At 40.0% G+C, this 17,716-nt stretch overlaps 1 protein-coding gene across 4 annotated transcripts; it reads left to right on the forward strand.

The window, feature by feature from the left end:
• Positions 1–4,533: 4,533 nt before the first annotated feature.
• On the forward strand, positions 4,534–16,543 carry LOC137295732 (steroid 17-alpha-hydroxylase/17,20 lyase-like). Of its 4 annotated transcripts, none has more exons than XM_067827251.1 (11): positions 4,534–4,887; positions 7,249–7,436; positions 8,226–8,303; positions 9,183–9,281; positions 10,225–10,318; positions 10,826–10,984; positions 11,707–11,915; positions 12,652–12,780; positions 13,514–13,618; positions 14,853–14,987; positions 15,686–16,543. In XM_067827251.1, exons 2-11 carry the CDS (start codon positions 7,280–7,282, stop codon positions 16,030–16,032), a joined length of 1,512 nt encoding a protein of 503 aa, XP_067683352.1. In that variant the 5' UTR covers positions 4,534–4,887; positions 7,249–7,279; the 3' UTR covers positions 16,033–16,543. The 4 variants fall into 4 exon arrangements, with proteins under 4 accessions (XP_067683352.1, XP_067683355.1, XP_067683354.1 ...); XM_067827254.1 differs by lacking the exon at positions 4,534–4,887 and adding an exon at positions 5,751–5,880; XM_067827253.1 differs by lacking the exon at positions 4,534–4,887 and adding an exon at positions 6,159–6,294.
• Positions 16,544–17,716: the final 1,173 nt, after the last annotated feature.

Consider the following 17,716-nt stretch of genomic DNA (forward strand, 5'->3'; position numbering starts at 1 on the left):
CTGAATGGCTCATGTTATCAATTGAACAACCACTGAACCATTGTAGCAAGTAATTTCTGAGAATATTTACTGATTGACTGGAAAGATTGGAATGTGATGCGTTTTACTCAGTATTCTATAGCTAGCATCCATTATCAAACATATGAAGCAGTAATGTTATACTTCTGCACATGGGCACTGAGCTCTCTGTTCTCTGTTCTCTGTTGCAGTTGTGTGATTAATGTGATGCGTAAGTGACCAAGAAAAGCTACTATGAGCATTTTTTTTAAGTTAAAATATCAGTATTGGTTAGTAAAAAAATGAAAGTGCACAAGTGGAGATCTTCCCTTTGAAAATGACGGCTAGTTGATGAACATGAGCCGTTTCACTAAAAAATGATCAGTAGCAAGTTGTTGTTACAGTGTTTTTTTCTCAGGTAGCAGAATAGGATTTTGAATAGCAAATTTGCTATCTCTAATGTCTTATGATGTATCCAAAAACTGGGTTGGTGGTGATAAAGCGTTTGCTTCCCCCAAAGACCCAGGTTTAATTCTTATTTGGGCACACTATATCAGGCCCTTTTCTGATGTTCCCTTGCCATGATTTTGCTGGAATATTACTAAAAGCAGCTTTAAATCCAAATCACTCCGAAAACCGACCCTCGGCATAACATCTATTTAGTACCATAGATATGTGGAAATGTCTTATCCCTGCCTCGTTTTGTGTAGTGTTGTGGGTGGTTAGCAGTTATGAGGCTATACAAAGTGTAATTACATTGATGGTTACTTTTACTAATAGGGTATGAAAATTCAGCAGGCTGTAAATGTGTAGTCAGCTTAAGACCAGATTAATCCATGTCACGATATTACAGGAACCTTGGGCATGATCCTAATCCTCATCTCACGTTAATCTATTCACTGTATGGAGTGGCAGTATGCAAGCCTTGTGGTTAAAACGTTCACTTGTCATGTCCAAAACCCGAGTTCTATTCCCAACGTGTGAAGTCCATTTCTGGTGTCCCCCAGCATGATATTGCTGGAATAAAGCTAAAAGTAGGGTGAAACTCAACTGGCTCACTCTTGGGCAATGAATTAATGTGGATTCATATATGAATTCATAGGTTACATTTACAGTGGTCTGAAATAAGACTGTAGGTTCTAAAATATAGAGTCAAGAAAATAAACAGAAAATAAAAATACACTAATTTAAATATTTTCGTTGAAAGTGATATATTTACTTAGGATGTATTAGAATGGTATAGTGCTTGCAGGCCAGTGAAAGGGAGAATGTTGCCTCTTGATTATCTTCCTTTGACCGCACAAGCGTCTTGATTATCTCCCCTTGACCGCACATGCGATACAGGCGTGCATCAAGAGTGCATGGTATTGAGGGGATATACATCACCCAAGTGTAAATGGAGTAGATTATTTTAATATAGACAAACACACCGACGAAGCAGATATAATTAGTAGAGAGTTTTGAGTATATGCTATAGGAATACAAAAGTCGTGGAATAGGTGCCGGGGTAGAATAGGCCTTCAGCAACCCATGCTTGCAACAAAAGGCGACTAACGGGATCGCGTGGCCAGGCTGAGCTGTGATGTTAAGAACTGATTCAGGAGCTTGCATTGGAGATAATTCGTTGGATCATGTTGTCCTCTGAATGAAACTATTTATATCAGTTATAACCCTGAACAACTATATGAGGACTCCAAACAGTTCGGTACCACTCATTATACAAGCGCTTCGCCGACATTATGTAAGGCTAATCATGAGAAGTTAAATGTTTCTCGGGCATCGGTGCGTCGCTTTTATTTGTGCGCGTTTTGCCATTTGAAAAGAAATGACTGGGCCGCTTATCCATTTGTCCACTAAATGAATGAATGTTTTTTAAGAACGAGTGTGACTAAATGTACAACTCATTACCACGTGCGAAACTTCCCAAGCTGTATTTCTGGGAGACAAATATGAATGTTCCTCCCTGGTCACTTTTTTCTATTTAATTTAAAAAAACATGTCCTGCAGCCCTCGTCATTATTTTTAAAAAAACGCCCTACTGCCCTCGTCACTTTTTTTCTATTTAATTCTTTTGAAAAAATGTCCTACCGTTGGTCACTTGATTGAGGGTGATTGCAATACATTTTCAACATGTTTTGAAGACAGTGAGGCAGAAAAGCTAACAGAGCAGACGACACTAAGGGATGTAGCTGCAGCTCCCTACCACCCAGGCTTATGGACTGCCCATTCACAATGCATTGACGAGCCACATCAGTCCTAGGTCACTACATCGCCTCTGATATCACTTTCTAGGTTTTATTGCGCATGCTAGATACCTGATATCGATGACAGGTGTATGATAATGATATCACTCGCAGTTACATTATTACAAGGCCGAGATGCACGTAAGAGGCGACTAATGGGATCGGGTGATCAGGCTCGCTGACTTGGTTGACACATGTCATCGGTTCCCAGTTGCGCAGATCGATGATCATGTTGTTGGTTACTGGATTGTCTGGTCGAGACTCGATTATTTACAGATCGCTGGAATATTGCTGAGTGCGGCGTAAAACTAAACTCATTCACTAACTCAGAGATGCCTCAGATGTTCAGAGATGCAGTGAGATGTATTCGAAATTATGTTTTTACTACAGTTTAGTAGTGAGTGCGTGAGTTAAAGCAGAAAAAAATATTGATTAACATTCCACGGAATATTGGATTCCTTCAGAAAACGTTCAACTGACTGGTCAGTTGATAATATGTTTTTATACTGCAAATTTATGCAGTAGAGCATATCGGGTATAGGGAAGATCGGTGAGTAGTTCGATCCTGGTCGCGTCCCACCAAAAGACAATTGAGGATGGATCTTCTTGTTACCCTACCTGTCTGGTCAGACATGGACTGATCGACTTGGACGTGAGTGGGTATCCATGTTTACAAATGGTTACACTTGCATCTAGGGGCGGCAAGTGTTTGCTTGTCACACCGAAACCCGGGTTCGATCCCCACATGGGTTCAATGTGGGAAGTCCATTCCTAGTGTCCCACGCCGCGATATTGCTGGAATATTGATAAAGTGGCGTAAAAACATTCTCAATCACTTGTATCAGATATAGAATCTTGGTTACAGACACTTAATACTTTAGAGTGAGTGAGTTTAGTTTTACGCCGCATTCAGCAATATTCCAGCTATATGTCGGCGGTCTGCAAATAATCGAGTCATGACCAGACAACCCAGTGATCAACTACATGCACATCGATCTGCGCAACTGGGAACCGATGACATGTGTCAACCAAGTCAGCGAGCCTGACCACCCGATCCCGTTTGTCGCCTCTTACGACAAGCATAGTCGCCATTTATGGCAAGCATAAGTTGCTGAAGGCCTATTTTACCCCGTGACCTTCACGGATCTTAATACTTTAGAATCTAGGCGGATTTATGAGGTCTTACAGCATGTCTGGCAGACAAATACCGAGGTGGACGAAACCAAACATTATTCTGAAGAGATGAAAATATCTTAACGGTTCATTAACAGATGTCGTGGAGTAATATTCTCACCTGTATGTAAAATGAATAAATGTATTCAAGCTCTGCCATTAATTGGAAAACGAGCGCTTACAGACGCCATCTGTATTTTTTATAAACTTGGGGTGAGACAGAATACCGGATCCCTTCCGCCATCTTTGAAAGCAAGCGAGTTTACCTTTGGTTAGAGCTAGGATAAGGTCGATAAGTTTAGGATTATGTTTAGGGTTAGGCTTAGCTTTAGGGTTAGGATAAGGTGATACAAAACAAAGTGGTTGGCAGGTATCCGGTATTCTGTAGGTGTACCAAACTTGGTATGGTTGACACATATAAGTTCTTTAAGACAGAATCCACAAGAAATCCAATAATCCTTTATTATGATAACTGTGAATGTCACACTTATACATTGCTGTACGCACTTTATTTATCTTACACGGCTTTTGAATTGTATGGATTGTCAAGTGCGTTGGCGATACATTGGCCTTCTTAAAGTGTTTAAGAAAGTTAGGCAAGTCATCAGCCTTAGGACACTACTATAGAACTGCTCGAGTTATACAACACACACACATACACACGCACGCACGCGCACACACACACTGTGTAAGTATTTATCTCAAGTTATGAAATGAGACACAGACAATTTTATAAATACATGTACAAAGATATTTTAGTGTAACTATTTACGAATTTATGTACCATTGTGATATTCACATACCAACACACATGTGATGTAACACATACTCTTTACTTGTGGCCAGTGGCTTTCATATGAATGAAAGATTCGACTTACTAGGTGGTGGAAGGAGTTTCCTGCATAACCAGGAACGTGTTTTCTTTTATTTTCGAGTACTATAACTAGACCATGTCTACAACCAGTGATGCGACAAATGAAATGAAAATAGACCAACATATACAAACGCGGTCAGACCACGCGACTGTACGCTTATAACGCGCGTTGAGGCGCACACCTGTACACTCACACAAAAACCGCGTTATTTGCACAGCAACGTGAGCTTGTGTTCATCGACCGTTGCCCTATTTCCACTACAGCTACACAGAACAGTCATAACAGAGGCGGTGTCAGTACGTCCCTTATCACGGAACATTTTCCCAGACCATATTAGGGCAATGCTGAAAGAAAATGTGGTCATCACGGGTAGACTATAGCACCATATATAGTAATTTGATTTTCTGCTATAGTGAACACAGATATTGAAGTATGTAACAGGGTGATCGAAGGTTAGTTCTGGACCATGATATCAAGGACAGGTTGGGCTGCATCGCCAGTGACTGAAAACACGGCTGCGATATTGTTGGAAGTTTGCTGACGCCGAGCACCAACATTCAGTCAGGCATTCATCTGTTATCTGGGGACAGTTTGTACTGGTGAGTTGTGAATGGTATTTGACGTTTCGGAGCTGGAATGTTTCAGGAGACGGGGAATGTAGAATATCTGCTGCAGTAGTATTCAGGTTGTACCTTCTACAATGGAACTTCGACATAGAATAGCTAGTATTAATCTGTAACTATACAGTGTTACCGTCACTGCATGTACGTAACTCCACTTCTACCGCGACACTGTAACTAACATCATGTAACTGCTATCCACTTCTACCGCGACACTGTAACTAACATCATGTAACTGCTATCCACTTCTACCGCGACACTGTAACTAACATCATGTAACTGCTACCCACTTCTACCGCGACACTGTAACTAACATCATGTAACTGCTACCCACTTCTACCGCGACACTGTAACTAACATCATGTAACTGCTACCCACTTCTACCGCGACACTGTAACTAACATCATGTAACTGCTACCCACTTCTACCGCGACACTGTAACTAACATTATGTAACTGCTACCCACTTCTACCGCGACACTGTAACTAACATCATGTAACTGCTATCCACTTCTATAGCGCGACTCTGTTACTACCAGCACACAGCAGCTACCTGTAAATACCACAACTACCGCACCCTCTACTGACATGTAACTGCTACCTATAACTACCACCCCATATCTACCACCTCACAATTGCTACCTGTAACTACCTCCCTGTAACTGCTATCTGTAGCTGCCATCCCGTAACGGTTGCGTGTAACTACCACCTCACAACTGCTACCTGTAACTACCTCCCTGTAACTGCTACCTGTAAATATCACCCCTACCTTTGACTTTGTAATCAACCCATGTTACGACATCTCAAAATTTATACAATATCAACAACTTCCTGTAACTACCTGTAACAACCTCCGTACCCACGACCAAGCACGTACAACCCTTTGACGGTAAAGCAGGCAACCCAATGCCCGTGACTGAGAAAAGGTCACGGTGATTCAGATGACCACTCAGCCCCTGACACACCCACACAGGTATGTTATGCCAGGCGTGAAGCCGTAAAGCCAGCACTGCTATATAAACAGAAGGTCAAAGATTGTATTACCTCGACTTATCACTCATACACAATGTAATGAGACTGTTATCTATATTAAGACCTCATCTACCTTAACAGCAAAAAGGATTTAGGTCAAACCCAATGCAAGTAACCTCATATATTCATCTCACTCGTTTCCTTCGAGAGATTCTCATTTATTAGTGTCGAAAACTACTGGGTCGACTTGACCTGGTGAAAAATACACATATATTACCTAATATGTGGGTCAGTCAAAATACCTGTGTGACTCGGCGTTCAGATGATAATATAGAACATGCTCACAGTAGACGTCAGTATCGTTCACTACCGGGCCCACGGACAGGCAACACACCGGTTGACTAGTCGCTCCGAGGTAATACTGTATATAGCTATACGTTTGATTAAGGTTCACACCCGAACTGTCGAAAAGCAGAGGAGTGTGCCAGTGTTCAACACTGTTCTAATAACACCCACAGTTTCATTCTCAAGGATATATATGTAAGTATATGAGCTAGGTAAGTAACATAAACAACGACAGTGGCAAATGCGACACATTAACATTAAAAGTTGGCAACATCGTTTGAACAATATCTGTGAGATATGTCATCGGCGAGCTTGACAGAAGTCTTCAGCATCTTAAAGGACCAGTTTCAGAGACAATGGGTTTCCACAATGAACTATCTGATCTGACTGGCTACCTTGCTCAAAGTGTCCACATTAAAAACTGTAATGAATAAAGTATTTTGTTTTCCTTAATGCCCGGATCGTCGAACGCCATAGTTTAACGAATAATTACCCCCTTACGTAATACCCGAAACATCGAATTTATCAAATTTCAGTTTGCGACAGGTCGGGGGTGCGGTTTGTTGGGGGAACAGTTTTATCTACAAGCATTCACAAAACTATACACGTGATTACTATATACATTTTTTTATATCTGAAACATGAAAGGAACCGGTAGGGTAAAGGTGAGGTCCTTTGAGTTATTGTCAAAATGTCTTGAGAATTTGTAGATGATCTCCATGGTGTCGACACTATTTTGTGCAAATTGATTCTATTTGTACTTACAACAGATAGATGTGCCTGTTGGGTGGATACTTGTCACTTCAATAGCTTCATATCGACCAAAAGTGTGATGCGTTCAGTTTATTATACATGTTTGCTACTTATATGTTGGTGTTTGTGCTGAACAACAGTGGATAATTGTCACTTCAATAACTAAATACAACCCACAAAGTGTGATGCTTGCGGTTTCTATATTCACTACTTATGTATGAGTGTTTTTGCTTAACAACATGACATGACTAAATCGTGTGCTTTATTTCAGATTCAAGCACCGGGACTTGTAAGCAAAGACGATGTTTGAGTGTTTAACTCAGTTGTGGCCGGAGTCTGTGGTAACCCAGACTCTTGTTGTTGGGAGTGTTGTAGGACTGATCGCCTATAATCTCTTCAAGAAACGGTACAACTTGCCACCAGGACCCAAGGGATGGCCAATACTAGGAAATCTTTTAGGTAAGTGACTTTTAGGCATGTATTTCGTTTAGCTTCATTGATAAACAGAGTATCATCCAAGTAAAGCATCATCTACATGCAACAAACTATCATCTGGGTAGTACATAAAGCACTATCTGTGTATCATCTACATACAGCATAGTATCATCTACTTATAATAAAGTATAATCTACATACAATAAAGTATTATCTACATATAATAAAGTGTATTCTACATATAATGAAATATAATCTACATATAATGAGAAGTAAAGCATCATCTACATGCAACAAACTATCATCTGGGTAGTACATAAAGCACTATCTGTGTATCATCTACATACAGCATAGTATCATCTACTTATAATAAAGTATAATCTACATACAATAAAGTATTATCTACATATAATAAAGTGTATTCTACATATAATGAAATATAATCTACATATAATGAGAAGTAAAGCATCATCTACATGCAACAAACTATCATCTGGGTAGTACATAAAGCACTATCTGTGTATCATCTACATACAGCATAGTATCATCTACTTATAATAAAGTATAATCTACATACAATAAAGTATAATCTACATATAATGACGTATAATCTACATATAATAAAGTATAATCTACATAAGAATAAAGTGTCATCTGCATATGATAAAGTATCATCTACATACAATAAAGTATCATCTACATACAATAAAGTATCATCTACATACAGAATAATGTATCGGCTACTTTTGTTTAGACTGGGACACTGAAACGCTTCCATAAAGTTCAAATTGTCGGAATATTTGCGTTTTGTAGACATACAAGGGGATCTCATGTTTCGGAGGTTCAGTGAGTTGAGCAAAACGTACGGTCCAGTTATCAAGATTATGTTGGGTAAGTTTGTCTGTGCCTGGAAGTCTGCAATAACTTCATGCATAAGTCAAAGGCCAAGTAGACTGTGATATTACCCCTCAAGTCGATTTTCGGCGTCGTGTCATTCGAACGGGTGAACTGATTGGTTCACTGTATAGATTCACTGTATAGATGGATTCATTATACTCTGTGTAACTGTTTAGATGATTGGAGTACTGAAGACATGCGTGTACTGTTTCTGTGTCTTCTGTTACTCTGAGAGTTTAAGTTCCACCCGAACCGTACAGCATTGGTCTACAGTAACATATATATGCTTGTTATAAGAGGCGACTAACGGGATCGGGTGGTCAGACTCGCTGACTTGGCTGACACATGTCATCGTATTCCAGCTGCGTAGATCGATGCTCATGCTGTCTATCACTTGCTTGTCTGGCCCAGACTCGATTATTTACAGATCGTCGCCATACAGCTGGAATATTGCTTAGAGCGGCGTAAAACAATACCACAGTCTAGTTCCACAGAAATAGTCAGAAAAACATGGAATCATAACCTCCCATGTTCTCCAACGTGTACCATTAAAATGTAGGGGATATTACATTTTGCGAGCATACCACTAGCCAATGCCAAGACATATGAGAAAAGGTAAATATGTATCCATACAGATGAAAGATTTCCAAAGGAATGGAATAAACTGTCACATTTCCTCTTACTTTCTCTTCATCATCCATTTCCTCCTTGTCTTCACCATTTACTCTGTATCAGTCTTGTAAATCCAATATAACCTACTTTTTAAATGGTATATAAGCACTCAGATTCAAACCTGACAATTGTTGATGGTTGTTAAAGATTATGCTTAATTCGTTTTAAGCTACGATGTTGGATGTGGACATGCCTTTGCAGGTAACCGGATGGCTGTTGTTTTGTGTCGAATTGATGTGGTAATGGAGGCTCTCGTCACAAGACAAGCAGACTTTGCCGGGAGACCCTACATCTGTTTCAGTAAGGACAAAGTTACTTAAAAACTACGTCTTCTAAAGGAACCATGCACAGCGTCGATAAAAAGCGATATTTTAAGTTTTGAAAATTTCCTTAATTTCCACGAAAATATTTGGCGTTCATTTCATAATCTGTGTCTCACAATAACTAGACTGGTAGATAGGAAAGGAATTACTGCAAGTTAACGAAGTCGTCCAGTTTGGAAATCAACTGATCAGGGTGATGAATCAACTGCTCATCTGTTCAGCTTTTCAAAATGAGAGAAAATGGCAAATTCTCAATATTGTTACACTAAATCAAACGTCTTTGAATAAATTGAATTTACTAGTCGCAAACTTGGAAATGTACAAAAAATTATGCAAACTATGTAATGCAGTTATTACTATTTAACACAAACTTCTATGCATCACAAATGAATATTGTAGCATGATATCTGTTTCCACTGCTCAGTTTTCCACTGCTCAGTGAAGTTGTTGATGCATATTGTATACCTGTATGTTAATATGTGTATAGTGATGTAAATGCTGTACCTATTAAGCTGACGTTTTCATGAGGTTTGACAATCGTTTTGGTCAGAAACTATTACTGGAGAATATGCCACATAAAGAAATCATAGATCAACGATTGCTACACATAATTACAATGAATACTTTTAAGAGTGTACTTTTAAAAAAAAGACTACGAAAAGAGATATTTTTCTTCGTGTAAATCTGTATATTGTTCACAGAGACACAGACATCGATGCACATTTTTCTGTAAATATCAGTAACCATAACGTCTTCATATTTATTGACTAGTTCATGAGGTCACAGAAGGCATTCACTCTTTTAATTCTTTCGGGATAGACAATCCGTTCTACCTATTTTGACTCATACAGTCCATGTTGGCTATTCTGTAAATATTTTATGTATGCATTAGATCATCTCCACGATGTATATTTCCACAGTTAACACTATTACCGAAGGGGGACAAGACATAGCAAATGCGTCGTACGGTCCTCGCTGGAAGTTGCACATGAAAATAGCATCTAAAGCGCTGAGGTAAATGGCCAACAGACAAATAAGTACAGTAGAATACTTTCATAACGAACACGGATATAACGAACTGACGGCTATAGCGAACTGTTTTAAAAGTCCCGAACTAACCTCTGTATATTATCATATAAAAAAGTCGTGAATGGTTATAACGCACATAACAGGACTTCTATTTTAAAAAAAATAAAAACACGAACTAAAAAGCAAACGAAACAAAACAAAACTCGATGTGACACAAACCCCATATGCAATCCCTGGTCATTTCCTGTACCGGTGGGGTACCCTAGGGGTACCCGTTCGCGCATCACACCAAAGATCCGGGTTCGATTCCCCACATGAAAACAATGTGTGGAGCCCATTTTTTGTGCCCCCTCAGTGATATTGCTGGAATATTGCTAAAAGCGGCGTAAAATGGAATTCACTCACTCACCCATGTTAAATCCGTCGACCACAACATATCGACGGTATACAAGTGTTTGGAAACTGACTATAACTAGAAATTTCACATTGTAGGCACTATCTGATGGGAGATAACCTCAGCCGAAAAGTATCTCAGTCGCTCAACATCACAACAAAGTTGATGAGAAAGGAAGAAGGAGCTTTTGATCCTTTCCCCTACCTGTCCCTGGCGATCTCCAACATGATGACAGGAATGTTGTTCAACAAGATCAGGTAATTTGATCATGATTGTTTTTTGAACCAGAGGTATACGGGATATTTTGGATACGTTTTTTTAAAAAGAACTGAAAAGGTTCTTTTATTTTGATCTGATTTTTTGTCATGTTTCGATAAATATGTGTAAATATGTCGTGTAAATATATCAAATTTTTGACAGGTACGAACGTGAATAACCATTAGACTTTTAGGAATGTATGCAGTGTGCAACTGAACCGCTAGCCCGTTGCTTGTAAAATCCAGTCGGGCCAGTACAAGTGGATTTACTAACTACGTTTGTAGTGAATTTTCATTGGGTCGTGTTTTAAGTATACCACTCTTTCCGACTTGTTTAGTTTTAATACACTTTAGAATCTTGCAAGATTATGGCCCGATTAATGATTTTATTTTATTTTTATTTTACCTATTTGTAATCTTTTGCTTAGTTTCCGACATTCTGATTGCGGGCCACTGAAATGTTTTGAGAGCAGGTAACTTTCATGCATAACTAGACACCGCACTGTGTTTGGATGAGCTGCGTCAGTGAGACCAGCTAGGAACATACATGTATTATCAAGGGTTAGAATTTCGTGTTCTCCCTAATTATTTTTCTTTTCAGTACCACATTCTTGCACGTGGCTTTTTTTTTATAGTGGTAAACGTATATGACTTTAATCACTTCGCACTGTCGTCCAGCATTATATCAAATTCATCTTCAAGTGGTCGTTTTCGAATGACAGCGAAAATACAGACTCGGAAACGTATAAAACATACGTTGTGAACCTTGACGAGTTCATGAAAGACGCTGGATCGGGTCTTCTCGAGGATGTTATTCCCTTTCTACATCTGTGCCCAACGCCCAAATTCAGACGTGTTGTTGGCGTGGCGGGACGGATAACAGACGCCATCAGAGAGGAAATTGCAGCCCATCGAGAAACGTTCAAAAAAGGTTCGCCACCTATACATATCTAATTGCAGGTTCATTAGTGTTTTGAAACATATTTAATTGGTGAATTTAAAGTGTTTGTCGCACATGTGCGCAATGGAAATGCAATACTGATTATTAAAGATCTATTTTATAATTCTCTGGTTCCTTGGAAAATGTGTATTTAGATGTGTTGAAATGTTAGGTTCAATACTAAGCAAGTTTAATGCCGAAAAATACCTTAAATGAAAATAGAAATATTTTGCATCAATGGCAAAATATATGCCCATAAAACACTTGACACTTAGTTCTTGAAACTTTGTTTTAATCATGTAGATATTACCGAGGAATACAACACAAGCATACATAAATGATGAAAAATGACAAATGCTTTTTTTGGTCTTTCACTGTAGAAGGGAAAATTAAAATAAAGCAATTTTATCGTTTATGGACTGAAAACACTTCCAAATTGGTGAATACAAACAAAGAAATGTTGTAAATACTATTATAAAATAAAAAAGGAATTCAGAATTCGGATTTAGTAGTTCTCACGTAAAACAAAATATAGGAGAAAACCCCAAAACAAAAAACAAACAAACTTGGCAACAGTGTCTGACCTAGATAATTACACGTATAATAACCAATATATTAGTATATCATTGATCCGTTACACGAAACATCACACGTTCCACCAGCAACATCTTGGTTAAAGATATTACAAGGTAAATATATGGGTCTGCCATTTCTGTTGCTGTCACAGATGAGATACGAGACTTCACGGACGCTTTAATATTGGCTCAGAAAGAGGCTGAAGAGGAGGATGACCCTGTCCTGATGTCACAGATCACAAACACACACATGGTCCAGACAATCAACAACCTAGTCGGTGGTAAGTGGGTGAGGGAGTGAGGCAGTTGTTTAGTTTTACGCCGCACGCAGAAATGATCCTGCTATATGACAGCGGCCTCTACATAATCGAGTCTGGACCAAACAAACAAATGATCAACAGCATTTGGAACATTGATCAACAGCGCAATTTGGAACCGATGAAATGTGTCAACAAAGACAGCGAGCGTGACCACCTGATCCATTGTCAACGGAGTAAGTTTTGTTAAAACGCTGCTTCTAGCAATATACCCACAACATCTCAGCGGGGGACATCAACTTTACACACATTGTGGGGAATCGAACACGGGTCGGTGGCATGACGAGCGAACGCTTTAACGACTAGTCTACCCAACCTCCCCTAGATACAAGTGCAACCGTCTGCAAACGTCGTTACCCACTCGCGTCCAAGCCGACCAGTCCTTGCATTTTTTGGCGGGCAGGGTAACAAAAAGCAGCATTCTTAAAGGTCTTTTGGTAGGACGCAACCGGGGATCGAACCACCACAGGTCTCAACGCCCTAGTTTCCATTTACTCACGAACGATGTGTTTGTAAGAAAGTCGACATGAGTAATTTCTCTCCCTGATCAACATTCTTGTTCCTAGGTTCTCATGAATGTTGATAACAGCAATATATGCATGCCAACCCACCCCTGCTTATTAACTGAATTACGAAAGGTATGTATAAATGCCGTTAGCTAAGTGAATTATTAGAGCTAATTTATCTAACATTTCAGCCGGTATCGATACGACCCGGAATACACTCCACTGGGCACTCCTGGCCATGGCGCTCCACCCTGACGTCCAGAAGAAGGTACAAGAAGAGGTGGACTCTGTTATCGGTGTGTTTTAGAAGATCATGTACAAAAAGTTTGAGTTTTCGAAATGTTCTTTTCATGTTTTCATCCTCAGCATATATTCATTACAACTGTATGTTTAATGTTGTCAAATCCCTTGTCAGAAAGTGGCCAAAGAGTTTCTGGACTTTTGTGAGTTCAGAATTAAATTGTGACCTGTTGATTTATTATCTGTTGGGTAACTACCATGTTCCAGTTTGATGTGTTTGAGGTGATGGTGTGTCAGTGATTGGGTGAGGAGGTGGGTTAGTGGATGGTGGTATAAAACTGTTGCCATGGCCTCTTATATTTCAGACGCATCTCAGTCATTCATGTACATCTTCTCTGAATATTATCGAACTTCACAGTTGTTTTATGAGTGAGTTTAGTTTTACGCCACAATCAGCACCGTTACAGCTCTATGGCGTAGACCATTCAATAGAGATCAGTCTAGAGATCAACGAGATGAGCATCGATCTTCGCAATTAAAAAGCCGATGAAATGTGTCAACCAAGTCAGCGAGTCTGACCACTCGCTCCCGTTAGTCGCCTCTTACGACAAGCATAGGTTACTAAAGGCCAGCTTTCTAACCCGGACCTTCACTGGTCGTTGTTTTACAAACTGGTCATAAATGGTTTAAATATGTTTTGTTTTCATGGCACAGAAAACAGAAAGCGTTCTTTTTAATAGTGCGTTCTTATGAATTAAAACATGTCAGCACAGCTAGATTTGGGATTACACTTTCTTAGTAAAGTACAAATTCTAGTACTTTTGTTGGATTGCGCCCCACCCGGATTCGAACCCACTCCCTCAGAGTCAGGCACCTAATCGCCGGCAAAGTCAGCCGCCTAACCCGCTCGGACAAGTGGTAGCCTACACTGCGGACTTTGTGTACCCCTCTGATAAGTGTAAATCAGAGGGGCAGAATACCACGATGGAAGCCGCGGTTATGATGACATAGATCAGCTGGTTTAAGGCCTGACCACCTAGTCCCGTCAGTCGTTCTTTTCGACAAGTATGGGTTGCTGAAGATCAAATCCCACCCGGTTCCTAAAGTTCTCTTTCAGATGTTGCTTTGTTATGTTGAGGTTGATATCCACTGCCTTGATCCGGAATGGATCTATCTGGTTATTTGTTTCTTCAAAATGATGGAATATAATACCACGCTGACCAATATACATATGCATAAAATAGTGTTAACGATTTATTCAGATGACACCAGATATTGCTGTTGTTGCAGACCCCGATCTGAACGTCCACGTCTCGGACAGAGAAAAGTTGCCATACACAGAGGCTACACTGCATGAGATAATGAGGATGAGGTCTGTGGTTCCCTCGGGTCTTCCTCATTCCACCCTCTGCGATACCACAGTCGGTACGTATTACACATTAAAGCTTACTGAGAGCTGATCACAGCTGTGAGGATGTCACCAGTATATTGGCATAGAACAGACACGTATGTTATCTCTGCGTGTCTTGGATGACCTTGACACCGATGATGTGTGTGCGTGTCTTAGGTTTTATGTGGCGGTGCAGATACTGTGGTATCAGTGTTTGCCCTCAGCCCTGAAAAGCTTCGTGCCCTTGAGGCCCCACAGTCATAAAAAGTTGTAAGTCGTATATGTTAAGTATAATGTAAGTAATTCCCAGCAAACGACAAATGTGACAACTAAGGTACTGATTTAAAGAGTTTAATGTAGAAATTGAAACTAGAAATTAAATAATGATATTTTCGGAACAATGATACGTTTAGCAATTGGTGATGAAGAAGTTGTCACCCGCAAGGACTTGCAAGAAACAAAAGCTGCTGGTCCGAATGGCTTTTAGTAGGCTTCGGGCCAAAGGACAACGTTAATTTCGAACGCAGAGTGAGTGAGTTTAGTTTTACGCCGCTTTTAGCAACATTCCAGCAATATCACGGTGGAAGACATCAGAAATGGACTACGCACATTGTACCCTTGCTGTTGATAGTAGTCGCAATGTTGCTGTTGATAACGGATACAACTAGATGTCATCAAAGATTAAATATGTCAACTCGCTGAAATATCGTCAGAAATATGCTGTCATTTTCAGGTGGCTACGATATTCCGAAGGGAACAATGGTGTTTATCAACCACGACGCTTTGCACTTTGACCCTGACCAATGGGAGGACGCCAAAACGTTCAAACCCGAACGATTCCTAGACTCAGACGGGAAAATGGGGCCCAAGCCAGATAGCTGGCTTCCGTTCTCTGCTGGAAGGAGAGTCTGTCTGGGCGAGACTGTCGCAAAACCTGAGCTCCATCTCTTTTTCGCTGGAATCCTGAGAGTGTTCACGATTTCGCTTGCTCCTGGAACACAACACGACTTTGAGCCAAAGAGTTCGGGAGCCCTAAATACACCAGGAAGGTACCAAATCGTCGCCGGATCAAGAATATGAAATTGTGTAAACAGCATTATCAGAATTGGGTTCATGGTTTTAGATCACTCTTATCCGAGTTTTTCCTCGACGTTTTAAGGCCCTCGACGTTTATATCCCTATTTATAAATCATTATATACATGACATTTGACTGTATATATGCATATTTATATGTGTTCAAATGCGTTTTCAAATGATCAAATGTTAAAACATATCGTTATTTATGATAGATCATTTTCAGGCACTCACACCTATACATGACGTTGTCTGAGAATGTCGTGAGGCTGTGGTATAGATAATGTGAGAGGTTATTTGCTAATGTGAGAGAATGACATTTCTTCAGGGGCCATACACATTTATAGCCCATGAAACGATGGGTTCAAATCAGCACTTAACACATGACCTCGCACATTTTCATAAGATTCATTTTGGATTCACAGTCACTTCATATTTTACTTTTTTGCTGCGCATTGTAATGCATATTCGTGTTTATGTTCCATGCGTCTAAATAAATATACTTTGTAATACTGACATTAGCATTTTTCTGTATAGTTTTTTGCATTTAGCTTGCAAGATTGTGTTGCTAGTTTTGTTTGTGTTATTGCTGTGTCGTTAATATTTAATAATTTATTACTTTATATATTCACTTCCATGTTGTACTTCTGTCTACCCCATGATGATCCAGGTTAGACCTGGATCTCAGAAGGACATACTTGTCGAAGGTTTAACGTGATCGGCTGGTCAGGCACGCAGTTTGGCTGATTCAGGTCACCGTATGCCATCTGCGTAGATCGATGCTCATGTTTTCTATCACTGGATTGTCCTGACTTGATTGTTTACAGACTACAATGTAGCTGTAAATTTGCTGAGTTATAGCGGTGTTGGATAACAAAGCAAATTGTACCATTTTCTTGATTAAAATGATTAGAAAGGGATCAGTATGACTTCACAGGTTTTCTGCTTCATAGGTCGTAAGAGGCAATGAATTGAACAAGATGGTCAAACTTGGTTGAAGTTGCTCATGACATCAATCACTGGTTCGATCAATCACTGTTTCGATCAATCACTTCTGCTGCTCAACACCATAACGTTGGAATACGCCTGACTGCGGCATTCATAAAGTTAGTTTCAAGCATCAATATTCGCTAGAATCGTTCCAATGTCGCGGTACTACAAAACTTGAACTCGGCGTTAAAACAACTCCAAACAAACACACTATATCCGGTAATATTTCCCGCTATGAAGCTGAGAGTCTCATCCTGAACATGTGTTTCTATTTCCTCTCCATACTCACATTCACTTTGTGAGTGAGTCTAGCGCGCCCGTTGACAGTATTCCGATCAGCGTCAGCTTACTGTGGGCGGAAAGCCCCACAGCGGGGCAAATCTCAGACCTTTGGGGAAATCTAAAAACAAAGCCGGGGACATAATTGGGATTCGAACCCACGGTCTTAGGTCTGGGTGTGCCAATGGTCGATTGCGGCGTTTCAGGTAATGTCACAGCAACATAGCACGGGGACCCCCAACCCCCTCGCATAATATACACATATGGAATAAACTCCGGATCTCCATATGACTAACAAATATTTGGCACAAAAAATATTTGAATGTCATGTGGAAGTAGTACACACGAAGAAAATGTCATACTATCTAATTTGAGGACCACGAGGTTTTAGTATATTCGGACGCCTTCTTCGGGTCAGGG

Source organism: Haliotis asinina, chromosome 9, assembly GCF_037392515.1.
Source record: "Haliotis asinina isolate JCU_RB_2024 chromosome 9, JCU_Hal_asi_v2, whole genome shotgun sequence".
Taxonomy (NCBI): Eukaryota; Metazoa; Mollusca; class Gastropoda; order Lepetellida; family Haliotidae; genus Haliotis; species Haliotis asinina.